The 20916-nt window shown below is 40.4% G+C and overlaps 1 protein-coding gene across 6 annotated transcripts in view; it reads right to left on the minus strand.

The window, feature by feature from the left end:
- Positions 1 to 651: 651 nt before the first annotated feature.
- The window catches only part of gdap2 (ganglioside induced differentiation associated protein 2), a 42820-nt gene continuing 22555 nt past the window's right edge, over positions 652 to 20916 (minus strand). For 2 of the 6 annotated variants that reach the window (XM_074657866.1, XM_074657867.1), the window contains exons 12-14: positions 14379 to 14433; positions 11380 to 11523; positions 652 to 5137 (exon numbers count right to left, since the gene is read on the minus strand). In XM_074657866.1, the coding sequence (XP_074513967.1) occupies positions 5096 to 5137; positions 11380 to 11523; positions 14379 to 14433 (241 nt within the window). In that variant the 3' untranslated portion in view covers positions 652 to 5095. The remainder of the gene's footprint in view (positions 5138 to 11379; positions 11524 to 14378; positions 14434 to 20916) is intronic. The other 4 variants (XR_012596976.1, XR_012596975.1, XR_012596974.1 and 1 more) reach the window with 4 other exon arrangements.

Below are 20916 nucleotides of genomic sequence, written 5' to 3' on the forward strand. Positions count from 1 at the left end.
CATATAGACAACAGATTTAGTAAATGCGTAACATATGACTTTTAATTTGTCTTGGTATTATTATCTCTGCTAAGAATTCACGGCTTTCCATTGCAGTTGCAAAAGACACTTATAGGTCCAATTGTTAAAAGGTGCAGTTGAACTGGAGGTGAGCGTTTAACTGTTAGAATAGAGCACTAATTTGTGAATGTAAATAAAACTACGGCTATGAATCAACTAAAATATTTAATCCTGATTAATCGCACATTTTTTATCTGTTCAAAATGTACCTTTTAAAGGGAGATTTGTCAAGTATTTAATACTCTTATCAACATGGGAGTGGACAAATATGCTGCTTTATGCAAATGTATGTTTATATTTATTAAGGCTGTCAAAGTTAACGCTTTAATAACACATCAACGCAACTTGTGATACCAATATCTTCTCTCTAGCTTTAAAACTGAGCCTGCTACAACCTAAAAATCGCAAGTTTTGTTAACGCGTTAACGCGATAACTTTGACAGCCCTAAATAAAACGCAAAAATAAACTTCAAGTTCAACTGCAACTTAATAAACCTGACAGCTGCCTTTGATTTGAAGAGTATGATAGATATGAGCTTTATTGTCTTAACAATCAGAGCTTTAAATTATCAAACTGAAAAACAGTTTTACAGAGGAAAATCATTTTAATCAGTATATATATACACACGATATTATATATATAAAAAAAACAGTAACAATGCTGTAAATCTCAGGAGTTATGGACAACCAACCCCCATTTATCACTTTGAAATCATAAAAAAAAAGATAATATACATTTTCAAGAAGTCAAAGTTTGGCTCATCATTTATATACATTCAGACATAATCACAGTTCTGACAGTAAAGTTTATCTGAAGCCATTTTTCTGGTTGTTTCTTAATAATGGAGACGGCTGAAAACATCCCGAGTCGTATATGTGATATTTTTAATGAGTCATATTCGGTCTTTAAATCTGTATTTTTATAAAAGCACGAGGTGAGGAAAGTCACTAGTTTTCAACTCTGCTTAGAATCATCTCAGTTGTTTTTAGAAAAACAAGATTTAAAGTTGATAAAATCTAGTTAAATGTTGACTGCTTTCTTTACAGGGTGATTGTTTGATTTAATACGGAGTACAGCAATCGAATGAAACGTCCATGAGCGACTGACACGACACATCTCCCCGCTGGAAGATGACTCTACAAATATCCAACAACGTGTAAGTTACAATTTAAGAAGCTGAACTCTGTAATGATAATCTCTCTCATGACTCGCCTGACTGTGCCGACATGCTTCTGTCTCAGGATTGAGAACATCTAAGGACAAGAGCTCTACTGAAACACGACGGACGAGAGGAGACGAGAGGAGAGAGGCTGCTCCTCGCCAACAGCTGAAATGATTTAAAGATGTGCAGATTCCTGAAGCTGTGTGGAAACACGGCAGACGGGACAGCGTGAGTACATGCACGTGGAAGCTCTCCCAACAGTGACACACGTTAGTCAAACACAACCTACATTTATTGCGATAGTGTTACCTCTCGGGGTGCCGGACACCGGGGTCTGCTACATCATGACTTGAAAGTTAAATCACAGGAATGTTTTCAAAGTTTAGTTCACTACATTTGATTTGCCGCAGCCTGGTAGTCCGAGTTAAATCAAACTACTCGTGCATTGTGAAAACACCAAGTAAAGCTAACTGTGCAAATAAAAAAAAGGGACAAAACGCTTATTTTAACAAACAAATGTCGAGCTCCGGTAGCAACGGGAGGAGAAAAATTAGCTTTCCTTCATCACGTGAGGTGAGAATAGCTAGAAAAAAGCAACCCTGTCTCCTACATAATCACGTTCCCATAACGTGACTAAACTGCATTCTCAGTTACATTTTGAGGGACCGGATCACGGTTGCCGTTTTAAACATGCTTTCGTCCTTTTATCCAAGGTGCTTGGGAGGTTTTGCTCTGCTGTCGCACCTGCCGTTACTAAGCAACCAAAACCTGCGCGCTGCAACGTCGATGAAGTAATTTAGTAGTAAAAGCCGCACTGACTAAAGTAAACAAAGTCGGACTGAGAGGGTGAAGCAAGTAGAACAGTCAGTAGGGCAGATGGTAAAGCTCTGAATAGTCCTGCACTAAAAGGATCCATATATTTACTGTTGACTTATATTTATGGAAGAAAGTAAAGATATCCGCCGGCTGTGATTGGTTGTTCCTCGTCACATGACATGCGGTGTGCCAAAATAACTGTTTATCTCGGGTTGCAAGACTGTAATGCTGCACGATGGCGTCCTCCTCGGCTGAGCTGTAACGTGAGCTAGTAACTAGGTGAGCTAGCAGTATTGAGTGTAGACGCACGCTTGTTCTGTGCGGTGATACGATTGGTGGGTGTAGTTCGGTATAATTTACCATTATAGGATCATATGGAAGCAAATACACGAGAGGATATTGTTTGTAATGTGTATAAATCATCTCCTGACCTGCAGGTGGAGAACCACCGGCGTAAAGCTGTAGAACTCATCTGCAGACAGGAAGGACCTTCAGCGTGACAGGAAGGACCTTCAGCGTGACAGGAAGGACCTTCAGCGTGACAGGAAGGCTGATTTAACAGCAGAACCTTCTGACTGACGGCTTTGTGATTAGAGATTTAAAATGAATTGCTTTATTGTATAATCTATAATTTTTTAAAGAAATACATCACAGGTTCCCAGAGGCTCAGGTGACGTCCAAAAAATGTAGAACAATATAAAACAGAAAAAGCAGCAAATTATTTCAGAAACTGAAAGAAAAAAAGTCGTTGCAGTTTAATTTTCCATCCCATGAATTGTTTCAGAGCTACTTTTATCAACGATAGTGACAGAACGTTTAGTTCACTACGTGTTCGGTTGCCTTCAGGACACACCATAAAGTGAGAAATTACAAACTTCCTGCGAGGAAAATACATCAGAACAGCTGTCCCAAACATTTAGTGAAATCTGCTTATTTGCTCTCCTGCCAAGAGTTAAATATAAAGAACGATACCACTCTCATGTGTGCATAAAACCTGAAGCTACAGTTAACGTGGCTCGTTTTAATGTGAGAAAATACACCTACCAGCACCATTAAAACTCTCAAACTAACACGCTACACCTTGTTTGTGTAATCTGTACAAGTAATGATGTGTTTTTCCCCGTTTCCAGTGTTTATGCTAAGCTAATTATCCCCTCAATGTAGCTTCATATGGAGCGTAAAATATGAGCGTGGTATTGATCTTCTCGTCTAACTCATGTTAACAAAGCAAATAAGCGTATTTTCCAAATTGTAGAAGTATTGCTTTAAGTTGCTAAATGGATAAAAGTAACGTTGTGATATAAAGTGAATGTTCTATGATGATTACTTCTGTGTCTTTATTATTCAAGCAAACAGAATCAAGTTTGAGAATAAAACTATTAACATGAAATCAAAACAAACATGTTTTATTGCAAGTCAAATAAAGTTGTGATTATAAACGTATTAATGCAAATCTAGAAATTTGACTTGCTGTTGAGCTGAATCTCGTGGGCGGGACCAACGCTGAGAGACGTAAGACACGATTGGAATGACAACGTGGCGTGGAGACGGAGTTTTGAAGTTCACGGAGAAGACAGAAAATGAATGCGCTTAATTAATTATTTACAGACATAACTTCCGTCTTAATAATGACAAGAATGTAAACCTAACTAAAGTGGGTTTTGTTGCCTAAACTAAAGCAAGTGTTTTTGTTTAATTCACACCATTTATCACGTGTTTACTGCGACCAAAAAGTGACAGCGAGGGATCTGACAAAGCGTCAGTATGTGACGTGGTGGGACGGTTCTGATTGAACTGGTGCATGGAGATTGATGATGTGTTTAGTGATCGGGTGATTGGGATATAAAAACACACGATTTTATCAGTCTGTAGCTGCTAGCTTAGCTCAATTAGCTAGTCAGTTGGTATATTACATGCCCAGGCTGCCTCCAATCTCATGTTAGTTAATGTTATTACACAGCTTTTTTCTTTATAGCAGTTTATAGCGCCCATAGCAACCGTTGCTATGGGCGCAGTTCTGATCTCAGACTCTGGAGGACCGTTTTTGTGTCAAAATATTGATTTCTTCAGTAAGTAGCCGTGTAATAAGCGGGATAATGTACAGCTAGCGGGTCATTGTTGTGAAAGAATCCCCTTCAGGAAGATGAGAGACCTGTCGGGGATTCATTGCTGTACTTTATCCCGTACTTATATTTGTGATGTGATGTGCATTTACTAACTAAGTGGATGTTGCCAAGCTATCGATATTAACCAATAGAAACAAGTCTCGCATCTTTCAGCGTACGTCGCGCACACGGGATTCAGCTCAACAGCAAACACAAATTTTGGATTCGTATTAACAGCTCCATTTTTATTTTATTTTACTCGCATTAAAACATTTCTGACTGTAGTGTCATTAGTTTTGCTCTTTAATTTATTCTGTTTGGTCAGATGATAAAGACACAAAGTGACTCCATAGATACGTAGCTTAGCTAACATAGAACTGGGGTTTTCCGATTGTGACTGCAACGTATCGGGTGGGAACTTCCAGCTTCCGTCTTTAGTCTTTACGTCCGTGCAGCGCTGTGCGGCACACAGTGAGACAGACAGACGTCATGTTACTCCAGCATTTAAAAAAAGTCTGACAATAATCTGAGACGTGGGCGAGGACGTCCGACGCGACCACACGGTGGAAAACGTTTAGAGCAAACTGTCAGGCTTCACACGGAACTTCATATTTAGGGATGTTTGAGGAAACTGCTGAATAAGAACTCTCGTCGTAAGGCATAATCCAGAAACCGTTACCAGATCCACAAATAGAGTCTGTGGTGAGGGAGAGAGAGAATGGCTGCTCAGCAGACCACATGCTGCTAAATGTGGGCCGCGACTGTTAATTTAGTCCTTTTGGCGGAGACGGAACAGAAAAGGAGAGTTTCCCCCGCGGCGGTTCAGAGCCTTAAAGAGGAGGTTAGGAGTTCAGAGCCACACGATGGGCGACACCACGTCCAGAAACGGCTTCCAGTTGACGGGCTGACGCCACCTCGTCACCTCGATGAGGAGGTCCGACCGGTCTCCTGTCACAGACTGGAGGACTGGGAGCGATGGTACGGTCCATTCACCTGAGATGGAGGAGAGAAACAGTCGAGGTTAAAGGTGCTAAATGTGAGATGGGGAGCTTTTCTATTGCCTCCACACGGCTCTCAACATGGAGGCTGCTTACAGCTAACGGCGTTAACAGTGACAACGGTGTGAACCTGGAGGGACTGGAGGGCGGACGCTACGCTGGCATGACTGGTCAGTCTCGCCTGGTCAGTCTCGCCTGGTCAGTCTCTCTCTTTCTCTCTCTCTCTCTCGCTCCGTCAGTCTCTCTCTCGCTCTCTCTCTCTGTCAGTCTCTCTCTCTCGGTCTCTCTCTCGTTCCATCAGTCTCTCTCTCTCTGTCTCTCTCTCGCTCCGTCAGTCTCTCTCTCGCTCTCTCTCTCTGTCAGTCTCTCTCTCTCTGTCTCTCTCTCGCTCTATCAGTCTCTCTCTCTCTGTCTCTCTCTCGCTCTATCAGTCTCTCTCTCTCTGTCTCTCTCTCGCTCTATCAGTCTCTCTCTCTCTCGCTCCGTCAGTCTCTCTCTTGCTCTCTCTCTCCGTCAGTCTCTCTCTCTCTCTCTCGCGCTCCGTCAGTCTCTCTCTCTTGGTTAGTCAGAAACATCCGATATAATGGTAAAACGCTGCTCTATCAGTACTGTTACTTTAAGTAGGTTTTGAATGCAGGTCTTGTAGGGGAGTATTTTCTCAGTGTGGTATTAGTACTTCTACTGCAGTACAGGATCTGAATATTTCTTCTACCACTGTTCTAGAGAAATGAGTGAACATGTTGTCCCTTTAGGAAGGACACCGTCCCCCTCTGGGCCAAATCAGGAACAAAAATGTCACAGTGGTGACATAATTAGTCTCCAACAGGTTGAGAATTAATTCCCTGAGGGAGGTGACGGCAGCTCAACTAACAACTGGCCATGAATGCATCATTCTGAGACACTTACAACTGCATTTCCACACAGAAATGTCGAAACACCTCTCCCTGTTCTGGCAGTGACAGTTACAACAGTGACTGGCCTCCTTTGAGACCAAGTGCTGTGACAAATGACTGTTAAGTGTTAAAAGGAAAGAACTTCCACAAGTTTCTGGCAACCAGAAGAGTCTGCAGTATGTCATAAGAAAGGACACAATAATGTCCCCTTTTGGTCATCCTGTTTATTCCAGCTGGACCTGTCTGCATAATAATAATAATAATACTTCCTTGATTATTCATCCTTTACTGTTACAACTGTGGCACCGTGACAACCAGATTACCTCCAGATAAAAGTTACTAAAGACACTAATTATTCATCTAACAAAGCAAGAGGTGGGCATTGGGCTGGTTTAACACTGTGATGAAACACAATCGGGGGTTTTGTATTTGTTTGAATGGGAGGCTTTCAGTAAAAGTAGAGCTGATAGCGGTCCAGCTCCAACCAGCTGAGCTCAGAGGTAACTCAAGCTCACCTGTGTTTCTCTCACGCTGCTTATCAGTGATGCTGCTGGTGTGTTATATCATCGTGAAATACCATCGGACTGAGTGTGTGTGTGTGTTTGTAATGGAGGGCTGCTGTAAACTCTCAAACTAAGTCCTAAAAAAGCTTTTTAAAGGGGGAAACCTGTATTTTAAGTAATAATCTCAAAGATTTACATTTAAATAAATGTATATTAAAGGCGATGGCTGAGTGGGCGGCTGGTAGCTAACGGTGCTAACAGTGCTGACCAAGATAACAGCGTTTACCTAGGGTGGGACTGGAGGGTGGGCGCTACACTTCCGCGACGACGGCGTCAGTCGGGACGGCGTTATCAGCTGTAACCGTCGTATGAGCGCAATGCCGAGCGGCGGACCTGAGCTAACCAGTGGGGCATGCTCACATGCTCAAACATGCACTAGCACGCACGGCTGGCCCGGCTATGTCAACAAAGCACAGAGGGAGAGAGACTTCATTCTCTGCTCAGGTAGACATTACTCCTATCTTTACATAGACAATATTTGTTTTGCTGTATAGAGCACCTTTAAACCTGCAATAACTGATTTTTTTTGGCAACTTGGGGGCAGCGGAAACTAGATGTGATATATATATATATATATATATAGCGTATTTGTTAGCAGAACAGTTTCTTATTTACACATTCTGCAGTTACGGAGCAACATTATCATTAATTTTGCGATCGTAAGTCCAATATTCACTCTCTTTTAGCTCTGTTTTTGGTCTCCACCAACTCCTGAGGGAAATATCTGTCTCTTTAGCCGCTAAATGCTCCACTATGTTCACCAGATAGTCGCTAACTGTGTCTGTCTGCTGTTTGATGCTGAGCAGGTAGTGAGTTTTTACAGCTTTTTCTCTGAAAACAGCGGCCTACTACGACCAAAAACAACACTATAAGAGCAGCGAGATTGAACCAAAACAGCAAGGTCGGACAGCTAAACAATAAGCTGAAACTTCCTATAAAGCTCTCTAAAGCCGGTGTTATAAAACTGGTCAAAAGGAATCATTATTTCCTGGACTCCGGCACCAGCTCTGTAATTCAGCCCAGCAGAGAGAACTATTTCTGGGTAACAGCAACACACAGGTGTTGATATGGATGTTCCTGCCCAGTTCACTGGCTGGCTGCAGCAGCGCTGAAAAAGAGGGGAAATGCACCGTACCAAAGCGTTAAAGGAGGCCAGCTCATTGTGTTCACACACTGACTGTTAAATTCCCCGCAAGAGACTGAGGGTGACCTAAAAATAAAGTTCCTGATGAGTAAGCGAAGCCACAGAGAACAGTAAAACACCGGCAGTGAGAGTGAAGCATCTCAAGACTACTGAGACAGAAACTAAGCAGCATGGCATCAGACTACAACACTTATTACTTCTAACCCCTGATCAGTGCAGTTTCTAAGTAAGAGGACTTGTTTTGGCTCTGTACTCCAGCAGTTTAGCAGTGAAATAAAACAGTGACTGAGAGGTTATGAAGTACTGACTCAGCTGTTTTAATAAATATCAGATGAACATTGGAGGAACTTTTTGTCCAAACCCCCAAGAGAGCTACGAGTCCTACGCTGTTCACCCGATATGGAATTTAACACCAATAAATACCTCAATTTGAGGTCCAATGTCTTTACGAGCCAACAAACCAAAAAAACATTTTGCTCTCATGTCTCCTGCTGGAATATTTATACTGTGTCTTTTCCTTAGTCCCCAACAGGACAAGGTTTACTTTTACCGAAACTGCAATGGGTATCTAGTACTACCCAAACCAACTACTTAAACATCATTTACAGATCAATATCGGTATGGATTGCAATACCAAAATACATCATCTAAAGCGTCAGCACAAGTGCAAAACTAGAATTACCACCTCGGGGTTCCAGTCCAAACTGTCATCACTTCATCCTGTTAGACGTTTGTGTGAAATTGTCAGAATTAGCATATGAATTCTTGACTTAAGAGCAGGATCCGGCACACATTAAGCCCCGAGTCATAGTATACAAATAGTATAACCACCGCAATCTAACCGTAATACAACTATTTTAATGGTATGTTAACATTTTCACATTAAATAGTTTACTGGACTTGAACCAAAGCTCCTACAGAAACATACCCGTGATGACGCAGCGTCTAACAGACAAAGTACGTTGTAAAACAGGTGGTAGAACCTTTAAGCCAAGTTCACACTACACGGCTTTCAAAGTCGTCTCATCATACTACTATTCACACTACACAACTTGCTGTCTTGTAATCAGGAGTCTTTAAGACTCTTTAATGACTGACCGGCGACAGGAGGTCACACACTACAGGAGGAATCCCCGATGAGGTCTTCAAACTACATTACGTCACAAAAACATGCGACAAATACACGGTAAATGACACGATACCATACGTGAGAAATGCAGCACATACAGTAAGTTCCTGTTGTTACAGACGACCCCTCCTCAACCTGTGTCTCGCAAACTGGGCATTAGCTCCGTTTGACCTACAAATACACTCCATGTCAGTTCAGTTTGCCACCAGTGCTGTAAGTACAAAAAACAATGTAAATATGGCGGTAAAGAGTCGTGTTGATGGGTAACATAGAAGCTAATCTGTTCATTTGTTCATGTAAAGTTCACAGTGAGGCTAAAATAAACGTACCATGAAATAAAACATGCCTCTTATGACTCCCCATATATGTCAAAAACGCATTTATATATCAAAATCAAATCTTAATCAAATGGTGCATGAGGAATTTAACACAGAATGAATTAAAATAAGAAAAGGTTTTGGGATGGCACTCCCCTTACATAAAACCAGCACGTCAACCTTTGTCCTACAGATAGCTACCAGCAGTAAAATGGATCCAAGATGTATAAAAACACTGTTCCTATTTGTGCCCATGTGGAGTCCAAGTGACTGAAAATTGAGTCATGTCAAAGAGGTTTTTCCAAAACAAACTAAACACGCCAACGTTCCTTGATGCTGCTTTTAGAACCGTCATCAATATTCAAATCAAGTCCCTCCTGATGTGAAATCGTGCCCAACTGAAGAAACTTACAACACCAAAGTCATTTCATGGACTCGAGTCTTGACAGAAGAATCAAAAATGAGCTTTAAAAGGTCACGGCTCAACTGGACCGAATACTCCTCAAAACCTCATCCAGAATCTCAACTCAACTCAACGCAGGAAAAGACACATCGATACGTTTTTAATCAGCCAACAACAACTACAAAATCCCCACAAAGTCAAAACACAGAAGCAGATGCCAGACAATCATGGATCAGGAGGAATCCAAACATGATTCATCTAAAAAGGAGCTGAACATGAAAACCTTTTCAGCTGGATTGGACTCAGAGCAGAGTCACATCTACATCTGGTGCTCTAAACATCTCTTCAGGCCTTTCTTCTTCACGTTCTCACAGGTCAGATCAGTAACGAGAGTTCCCTCTTCCTACAGCCTGAAGCCTTGTTAAATCAAAGCTATCGATACCCATGACTTCATTCAATTATCCTCACATCACCTCCAACATTTCAAAGGGTAATCAACACAGAGCATCCTGGACAATCTCACTTTAACGTGTGAGTGTACAGGCTAACTGATTTATAGGTTTCATTTATGGAAACACACAATAAACAAGTCGTTAGCTGATTGTTGAACCCGTTTACCCCCTTTCTCTGGCTTACATCAGTAAGAAGAAGAGAAGCACGGGGAAATCTGCGAGAGGTTAAGTTTCCATTAAAACACAATAAGAGAGAGGATGTGAGGCTATACAGTATGTAACTGTGAACATTTCCTGTCACCTGCGAACGCTAAAGACTGATCGTAAATACAAAAAAAGGAGCTGCAGACACAAACACTCACAAATGTATACAAGGAAGTCAGTCACTGACGATACGTTTTAGACATCAGAGCTTTTAAAGCTGCAATATGCATCTTTTTCCTTATAAAACAGGTGGTTCAAATCAAGCAATCTGATTGGTTCATACGCACATACCTAAGGCTGGGTTTAAGATATCGACTGAAATAAGTAGTAGTAGTATCAAAACTTCTCCAGTCAAACAAAACCTGCTTTCAATCCTTTTTGTGTCCAGATCTAAAAAAAAAAAAAAATACTTTGTATGGTTTGCTCGCAGCCAATCACCGCAAACGTTCTTCGGATTAATGCGACGTGTGACTGGCTCACTACCGCAGCAGCTACAACCCGTACAGCCGGGATTGTCTGCCTGCACACGGCTCTGAACACAGAGATGTCTGAGCCGGCGGCTAGCAGCTAAGCAGTGGTTGTGCCACTGTGAGTCGGGGGGACAGCGTTATCAGCGGTAACGGCTGTATGAACGCTGTGCAGTGCAGCGTCGATTAGCCAACCATTTGATGGGTATTGAAAGAAGTACTCTATTAGTATCAGTATCATTTGTCACAAAAGGCCCAGACACACTAACCTGACAGCGACGAAGGCCACCAGTTGCGTCGCCTCACGTCGCCTTTGCCAGAAAGTTGCACTCGAACACACCGAAAAGACTAAAGCACAGCATAGTATCGATACACGGATGTCAAGTATCGATCTTTTATTATATAAACTATTAACCTCTTTAACAATCCGACGCTCTCGGACGCTATTCTGTCGGCATCTTATCAGATAAAACAGATGTTGACAAACTGCATAATTTGTGGTTGAAGAAAGGTAATAAATCGTAATATATCTTATTGCAATACTCAGCGTTAAGATTGTATCGCGACTTAAGTATGACGAGTATTACGAGCCAGTGATATCTGTGTGTGTGTACGTTATGGATTAATCTACCTCTCTGTGTATGCGTGTGCGTTTTGCTGCTTACCCGCGCGTCGTACTCCAGGACGAACGGAGGGATGTCGATCTGCTCCGGTTTGATGCAGGTGAAGAGCTGCTGCAGGTTGTCCAGGTAGCGGACCTTGTCCTTCGTCCCCGACACGCTGAAGGTGGTGAAGAACCACGTTGAGACCTGGAGTGACCCGGCGAACAAAAGAAGACACATTTGATCTTGATTTACCGACAAAGACAAAACTCTCTAAAGCTAAACAACAGAACCAGATTAAGTCTAATGAACCTTTAATGATCTCAGAGGAGAAGTTTGGCAAATGGAGCAAAAAGTACTGGAATCTCAGTAAACAACAAAGAAACTGATGTAAACCAGAAAGCACTCAGAGAGCACAGACCTCCGCCCAGGCTGCACAACTCTCTAGATATATTATTTTAATAACAGAAAAGTATTTAGAAGTTTTTGCATCCAGATCCAAATCTCAATACAGTATGATGGACAATCAGGCTGTTTTTTGGATAATACCTCATCTTGGGAAAGTTAGGGTTTTGTCCAAGAACAAAATTAATCAAAATTTCAAGCGAGGCCACCGAGCTATTTAAAATGATCTCGTTACCGTAGCGGACTAACCGAGTAGCAGATAGTAAAACAATATTATTAGGGCTGTCAAAGTTAACGCAATAATAACGCCACTAATTTCTTTAATGCATTAACACAACTTGTTAGGTTTTATCGGGCTTAGTTTTAAAGTTATAGTGAAGATACTGGTATATGAAACCACAAAAAACAAAAGAATCCATTGGTACCAACCATGTCATTCTAGCTTGATGCAAGGGAGGCTAAATAACGCTCCAAACTTACGCTAAATTTTGGTGAAGAAAAACTGGCATGGCCATTTTCAAAGGGGTCCCTTGACCTCTGACCTCCAGATCAGTGAATGTAAATGGGTTCTATGGGTACCCACGAGTCTCCCCTTTACAGACATGCCCACTTTATGATAATCACATGCAGTTTGGGGCAAGTCATAGTCAAGTCAGCACACTGACACACTGACAGCTGTTGTTGCCTGTTGGGCTGCAGTTTGCCATGTTATGATTTGAGCATATTGTTTTATGCTAAATGCAGTACCTGTGAGGGTTTCTGGACAATATCTGTCATTGTTTAGTGTTGTTAATTGATTTCCAATAATAAATATATACATACATTTGCATAAAGCAGCATATTTGTCCACTCCCATGTTGATAAGAGTATTAAATACTTGACAAATCTCCCTTTAAGGTTCATTTTGAACAGATGAAAAAATGCGTGATTAATCACGATTAAATATTTTAATCGATTGACAGCCCTAATTAAACCCAACCGCGTCCGAATGATTTACTCTGGTACATGTGTGGGAATTAAACAAAACAAAAAAAGGTTTGGAGTTGACCTAAAAAAAGTACTCTGATTACATAAAACCTGCAGGATGACCTTCCTCCTAAAGATAGCTACCAGCAGTAAGATCGATCCAAGATGTATAAAAACATTGTTTCCATTTGTGCCCATGTGGAGTCCAAGTGAGTGAAATCTATTCATGTCAAAGAGGCTGGTACAAGACTGTGGTACGTTTTCCCACAACAAACCAGACACGCTAACGTTCTTTGATGCTGCTTTTGAACCGTCATCAATATTCAAATGAAGTCCCTCCTGATGTTAAATTGTTCCCTGACGTCTCATTTCACCACTGAAGAAACTTACGTCAAAATTAATTTCAGTTTTATAATTTTATGGTTTTTATTGTTAATACTTATTTTATTTATCCTCATCATTATAGTGTTTATTTTACTCTATTTTATTTATTTAATTAACATTTTATTGCTGATCATTAGCTTTTTTATTCCATTTTATTTTATTAAAATTGTATCAGATTAATATAATCTGCTTATTTTGTGTAGTTTCATAATTTTTATTCATTTATTTTTAGTTATTTTTATTTCCTTGTATTTTATTTATCTTTTATTATCCTAAATACCCATCTCTTATTTCTATGAACTTTTATAATGGTTGTTTTGGTGTGCATTAGTCTCTAAATCCATTTTTAACACTCTATATTTTTGTCAATCGTCTGTCAAGCACTTTGAATTGCATTTGACTTGTTTGAAAGGTGCTATATAAATAAGTTAAGTAAGTAAGTAATAAGTTTGATTGATTGATTGATTGAAGGTCACAAATAAATAAAATAATGTGTGATTAATCTGTAATTAATCGCAATTAACTATGGACAAATATTAAATATTTTAATCGTGATGAAATATTTTAATCAATTGACAGCTCTAAATATTACCTATCAAAAAACTAATTAATTTTGTCTTAAGGTCACTCAAATGTTTTAACAAATTTGGTGAAGGTTGGTTCAAATGTGGTAAAAGGTTTTGCAAAAACCTTTACAGATATAAGAAATTATTTTTATTCTCCTTTTTTACATTTTATTAACTCATTAATTTATTTATTTTTAAGGTCTCTATTTGTTTCTTCTTTTTTACATTTAATTAATTAGGTCTCTATCTTACTACCATGATTATTATTATTATGTTATTGTAGTACTTATTATCTTTAATTTTAACCAATTCATTCAATTATTTTTAAATTTATTTCTATTGTTTTTTCTGTAACTTTTCCTCTCGGGGTGGAAGGAAGGATGAAGAACCCGTTTCTTTGTGGGAGTGAGAAGCGATGTGTATGTGTCTATATATACTGTATGTATGTACATATTAAATGTTTAATGTAAGATATAATGTCTTGTATTATGATACCGATGTTATGTTTTCTTTGTTATGCTGTAATGATTTTGCCTTTATGAGCCAAAAGTGGCAAATTGAGCTGAAATGTGATAGATAGAACGACAATAACACTTCTACAACAATTCTACTTTACTACTACCACTACTGAAATTTAAATTTGTATTACTCCGTAAGTACTCACTGATATGATCCTCTAGGCCTGAACATACAGCTCTGTTGACACTGCAAACATCAACACATGAGAGAGCACACTCTTACCTTGGAGCGAAACGTTGGATGTACAAAGTAGAAGGCCTTCAAATTCTTTTTAAACCTGCAACACAGAAAAGCAGAAAACCTTCAGGAAGAATAATTTACAGCAAGGAATGACTCATTAATCTTTAAACACAACAGAAGAAAATGACAAAGATGAAGTGAAAGGGATTAATCCTCTGAAAGAGAAGACGGGATAGTGTGTGTGAAGTCACTAGTCGTGTCCAAAGACGAGAGATTCTGACCCAAAAAACACAACTTCACAGTGAGTCAGCTCCAGCCCGTCCATCCATCAGTAACAGGAACATTTACCACATAGAGACACACAAGCATCTGCAGCACACCAACCTTTGAAATAGTCACTTTTTTTTATCTTACAGCCTCAAATCAAAGCTCAGTTAAACATATCTTTTTACAGCTTTATTTATACATTTTCCCTTACAGCATTCAACTAACGAAAAGACTTTGAAAGACTAGAATAACAGGCTGGAAAAGTGATCAGTCCTCTGATTTAATACTTCGTAGAGACAACTTTTTAGGATATGTCTCTACCAGTTTTGCATACCGTTGGGGAATATTTGTCCATACTTTCTTGCAGAATTCTTCAAGATCAGTCAAAGATTGTGGATTTTCTAACGGGTTTAAGTCTCTGATTTGACCATTCAAGACTTTCCTATGCACAAGCCACTGTGTTGTTCTTTTTGGCGGTGCGTTTAGGGTCGTTGTCGTGCTGGAAGATGAACCCGCCTGCTCATCTTCAGCTGTCTAGCACAGAGTCGCAGGTTTTCATCAACCACTACTTGGAACCATCCATTTTCCCAATCCTGACCAATTGCCCAGTCCACGCTGAAGAGAAACACCCCCACAACACAATACTGCCACCACCATGTTGCACAGTAGGTGCTGTGTTTTGTTTTCAAACATAGCACTTGGAGTTCAATCTTAGACTCATCTGACCATAAAACCTTCTAACCTCCTAATTGTTTGAGGGTTTCAAGCAACTCACAAGAGCAAGCTTAGACTTGCTAACAGTTTTTCTTCTGACTCCCGACATGTTTTAAGTGGAGAATACCAACTTCTGCCCTCCAATTGAGTCCCTTAATTTAAACGCAACAGGCTGAAGAATTTCTTTATACATCAGTCTGTCCTGTTGCTAAACCAAAAACAGTGTTGCTGCTAAATAGGATCTGAATCAACATCATAACTGTATGAATGTGTTTCGCACGTCTATGAAACTGTCATATGTGTAAATGTATGTTTAACCTATATGGAAATTTCTGAACTGCCTGAGGATGCTAAATTACTTTTAGTGCAAACTGACAATAAAGGTGTGTCGTGTCTTATCGTATTGTTGATAGGCTACCCTGCCACTTTTCCTCCGGTGCTGCCAAGACGTCACAATTTGCCAACATTCGTCCAACATGTTGGTCCTTAACAGTGTATTATAAGTAATAAGTAACAGCAGGAAATTAATGGATTTCCTGCTGGCCTTTCCTCCAGCATCACACACAAATCAGATTGTATTGACCAACATATTAATACATATTCTGCATTGGACAGGTGTGTTGATAGACAGTGTTAAGTTACAGTAAAGTGTTGTACTTTACTGTACAGATCAGAACTAATGAGAGTTAAACTTGTCCCTAAAGGGGAAAGCCAAAACAGCCTGCAAAGGAAACTCATTTCTGTCACTTGTCTCCATGATCTCATACCATGAGTTCATGGCCAGAGGTGAGGACTGGAATAGAGTTGTAAATGGAGACCTTCACCTTCAGACAAAGCTCTTTTTTCACCACGACACTCGACATTTAACGCAGCCAAAACCACAGATGGTGCACCAATTCAGCCCGTCAATCTCACACACACACCTCAGCATCGCTCATGAAAAACGACCTAAAGACACTCCTTCTCTTGGGGGCAGCAACTCAACAGTCCCAATCCACCGTTATTTGGCAGAGTACCATGAACTCAGAAGAACTGGAGGTGCTGACCCTCATCCCAGTCCCACTTCACCCTCGGCTGCAAACCGCCGCAGTGCGTGCTGGAGGTCTCGGTCCAGTGAAGCAAGAAAAACCACATCATTGGCAAAAAGCAGAGATGCAATCCTGAGGTTACCAAAACCAGTAAAAGCCAGTTAAACCGGTGATTTCTTATCCCTAATAATTGGGAGCACACGCTTGGCTTCCTTGTTTTAACCCTCTGAGACCCACAGTAGACCTGTTTTTGTCTTTTTTAGGGGGGTAGATGGGGTCTTTAGGGGGAGATAGCAGGTCAACAGTAGATGTCACATAGAAGTGGTGTACATCATCTGAAAGCTGGGAACCTGGAGATTAATTTGTGATGCAGCTCAGCACTCTGTGTCAAGCTTTTCTAGTCATAAATCAGAATTAACTAATTGAAATAAATTGTGAAAGTGTATAAGGGTTTAGAACATTATGACAGAAGTATATGATGGTCATCCCCATGCTCTATTATGTCTCATAAGTTGTTATAGCAATTTTTTGGGGTTGATGCCATTTGTTACACAGATTTAGTGCTAAATTTAACCATTTTTTACCACTCAAGAATTGATAAAAAAAAGGTCAATAATCCCTCTACAATACCACATTAAGACACCAAGACCTTGAGGAACACCATAGAAAAAGCCATGATGTGATTTGGTCTCAAAAACGTTTGACATTTGGAGATTTCTGCAAGAATTGCATTTTTCGGCGATTGGATGGCGAGCACTTCTGTTGTGTAAACTGCTCAGAAACCCCCTTATTGTCAATCTAGCTAGGAAAGCCATCCATCCTATGAATGCTCTAGGTCTGTAGTTTGTGGCTGTAAAGTTTCATGAGGCTGTGATTATCCTAGAGGTCACCACAGGTCATTTTATACAGTGAGGTCAAATTTCACTACAATGAAATGGCTCCTATGGGGACTAACATCATCACACATGAATACAGTTGGGCTCATTGGATCCACCAGAGTCTCGGCTTTACAGTGATACCCAATTTATGTAATTTCAAGACTGTTTAGGGACCCCAGTATGCAAAAATATTCAAACACACCATTTTAGAATAGGAGAAAATAACATATTTGCACAAACCCTTTGAAAATGGCCATGCCAGTTTTTCCTTCGCCAAAATTGAGCGTAGGTTTGGAGCGTTATTTAACCTCCTTCATGACAAGCTAGCTTGAAATGGTTGGTACCAATGGATTCATTAGATTTCAGGGGGTTAAAGATGGGAGACACAGTTTCCCAGTCGAGATTCAATGGCCCTGATTTGCCAGCTTTAATACTCAGAGGGTGACTCTAGGACACCAGCAAACCTGAAGTAACCTAAACTGTAAATACAAACCAAATATCAGCAGTTATTTTCAGATTTTCAGTGACTGACAGATCATCTATAATCTACTCAGCACTGGAGACTTGGCAGCTCATTTCATGGCTGCACTCTGACAATAACACGCCACATTTGCAACAGTTTGCATTGTCATGCTACACACACACACACACACACACACACACACACACACACACACACACACACACACACACACATAGTGGTGGTCTGGCTGCATCTGTTGATATAACACGAACCAGTTGGCCAAGAGAGGGAGGAACTCGATGTCTTTAAGTTGTCACTCTAACTCAGAGGGGAATCAGGAGGACTAAACCATGACGTGGGGCTTCTGCTCCGGTCCAGCTCGGGACCCTGAGGGGACAAAATATAATGATCAACCTCATCTGTCTCCTGGAGAAAGCAATCAACGTCGCCCCACTCAGCCAGACAGTTTTGGAAACTGTTTGTGTTGCATGTTTTGCTTTAGTCTGCTTAGTTGGGGTTTGTCTGGAGCCAAATTGCATCTGCAGCAAATCAATAGCTTGATGGGTTGAACATGCTGGACATGCCAGGCCAGGGTTAGTGGTAGATCAACACTGCCTCGCCAAGGCAAAGAGCAGTAAAAGTGTTTGAGAAGTGACTTACAAGTTGGGGCATAAGTAGAAACTGTAGACCTTAAATTTGACATTTACAGACGAAGGTTGTGTTTATATGACACGTGATCCCTAAACTTGATCTGAAACAGACTTTTGTGCTGCTTGTTGAGTAGAATAAGAACAGCAAGTACTTGAGGAAAGGGTTTGACTCCCACTGGGACTACCTGACCTCACGATGCTTCAAGGTTTATTATATACAACCGTTCAAGAGTTTTTTTTTTTTCCTTTCCTTCAATAAAGGCTATTTTAACTAGGGCTGGGCAATATGGTCAAAATCTTCTATTCCGATATACGTTATTATTAGGGCTGTTAATCAATTAAAATAGTTAAATGCGATTAATCGCAAATTAATCATACATTTTTTATCTGTTCAAAATGTACCCATGTTTCAAGACAAATGTTTTCTATTGCTAAGATGGATCACAAGACTATTTCCTGAAGGTGTGGAAACCGTTTTTGACATCGCTTGATGAGACTTAACTGTATGACACATGAGCTCTGTCAAGGCCAATTCATACTTTCTTTCTTACTCACTCACCGGCATAGCGGGGTTCAAGCACACACTAGACGACGACGCTGTTGTGTTAAACGTCACGACGCCATGAGTGAGTCCACGACTTGCCGCAAGTCAGTTTATACGGAAGTTAGCCCGCTACAGGAATGAGTCCTAAAACCCAGAAATGAGTTAGCATTTTAGCACTTCCTGTTCCCTCGTCTGGAAGTCAATAGGTTTTTAGTTAGATGTCTGAAATAAGGTATGTGTTTAACACAAGCTGAAGAGATTTTAACGTTTTGTTCTACGACATAAAATATATCAATAAATATCCCACTCGTGAATTTTGAAAATGAGCTAAATGAGACTACTGAACGTCACCACGTTGACTCATCATCCTTTACAACCTTGTTGTGTATACTCGTGCTCATGTGACCATAGTGTAGTTCGTTTATAGCCCAACATTAGCTTTTTACTTCCGGGCATAACATTTACACTTCGAAAATCATCAAAGTGGTGATAATTTGTGGAGATTATCCTGCTGAACAAAACGTGTAAGTATCATAAACATGTGTTTGCCACAGAGCTTATTTCCTCCAATAATCCAAAATCCAATGGAACAATCTCATTGGCTTTTTGTCGAGGGAACCAGAGCGATGCTAACTTCCTAGCTGGCCTACAAAAATACGTCATTCCTGGACCACTCTATGGCAATAGTACACATAAAAATGTCTGCCGCTGCGACCATCCTGCTGTTGATTTGAATGGGAATGTCCGTTTCTACTCCTATACAAGTTGCAGTTTCAACCATATCTGTCCAAAATAACCTTCAACCACGAAAATCGAATCAGTTCATCCTTGAGTCCAAGTGGACGTTTTTGCCAAATTTGAAGACATTTTCTCCAGGCTTTCCTGAGATATTGTGTTCACAAGAATGGATTGGACTCACTTACGTACGGACAACCTGAAAACATAATGCCTCTGGCCAAAGCTGTGGCCGGCGTGGAGGCATAAAAAAAGATGACTGCTCACAGAATCATAGAGAGCTGCTATGCCTAGGTTACTGCTAAATATCAAACCTTTTAGAAGAAACTGGTTCTGTGTGTTTTTCTACTCAAATTGTTCCCTTCAGGCAGCCAGTCTCTAATATCCAAGTCAAAAGTTGTACAAAAAATACAAAAACATTAAAATCAGCAGGTCTGCGGTTGTCAAACTATTCCTAATTTCAGTCTAACCAGTCCAGCTTCTCTTGAGCCAAAGCTAAAGTTTGCAGAGAGTCTGTGGAACTTTAAATGACCGTGACATTTAGAGGCGATTACACCCCGGGCTGTGATGAATCAGCAACAAAGCAGTCATGGTTATCGTTGATGGCTGAGTGGGGTTTCCCTGTTCCGATGACAGAAAGGGGGAAGCTGAGTGAAGGTGTCTTCACTTTTGCAGCCTCTGGGTGACAAACGCATCATGTGAAAGAAAATGGGCAGATCAGGAATATGTTGCTTCATCTCGCTGAAGTTTCCAGACAGAAAAAGGTTAAGAAAGGTGTGGTGAAACCAACTGAATGACCAGTCTCACAAAGAACTGAATAGAGAGACACGGTTAAAGATGCGTAATGACTGCATGGAGTTTCCCACCGACACAGGAAGCTTGTTTGGTCGTGGTTACTAGAAACTAGAAAGACACTACAACTCGAAACCTTTAACCCATTCAGGCCTGGAGTTTTTCTTTAAGTAAATTAGAAAAATACAAAACTATGATTTAATATTCCCCCACAAATGTCCTCCTGTTTCTGTAACATGTGCCGAATACAGCTGAATCCCAGCTGTATTAGGAAATGATTAAGCCCTTTTCTAAAAATAAAACTATATGTGATCTGTTCTTAAAATATACTTTAATTGAATACAAGTTAAATCACATCATTCTGTTAGAGAAGCCCAAGAATGACCTTTATTTCTATGATTATGGATTATTAGAGATGACAAATTTGTGGCGCTTTTTAGGATATTTTAGGGAGAGCGTAGACAGGCAAATTAAGATAGGGGCTGTGTTTTTTGCACCCTCTAATCCAT

The sequence above is a fragment of the Sebastes fasciatus genome, chromosome 14, assembly GCF_043250625.1.
Source record: "Sebastes fasciatus isolate fSebFas1 chromosome 14, fSebFas1.pri, whole genome shotgun sequence".
Classification (NCBI taxonomy): Eukaryota; Metazoa; Chordata; class Actinopteri; order Perciformes; family Sebastidae; genus Sebastes; species Sebastes fasciatus.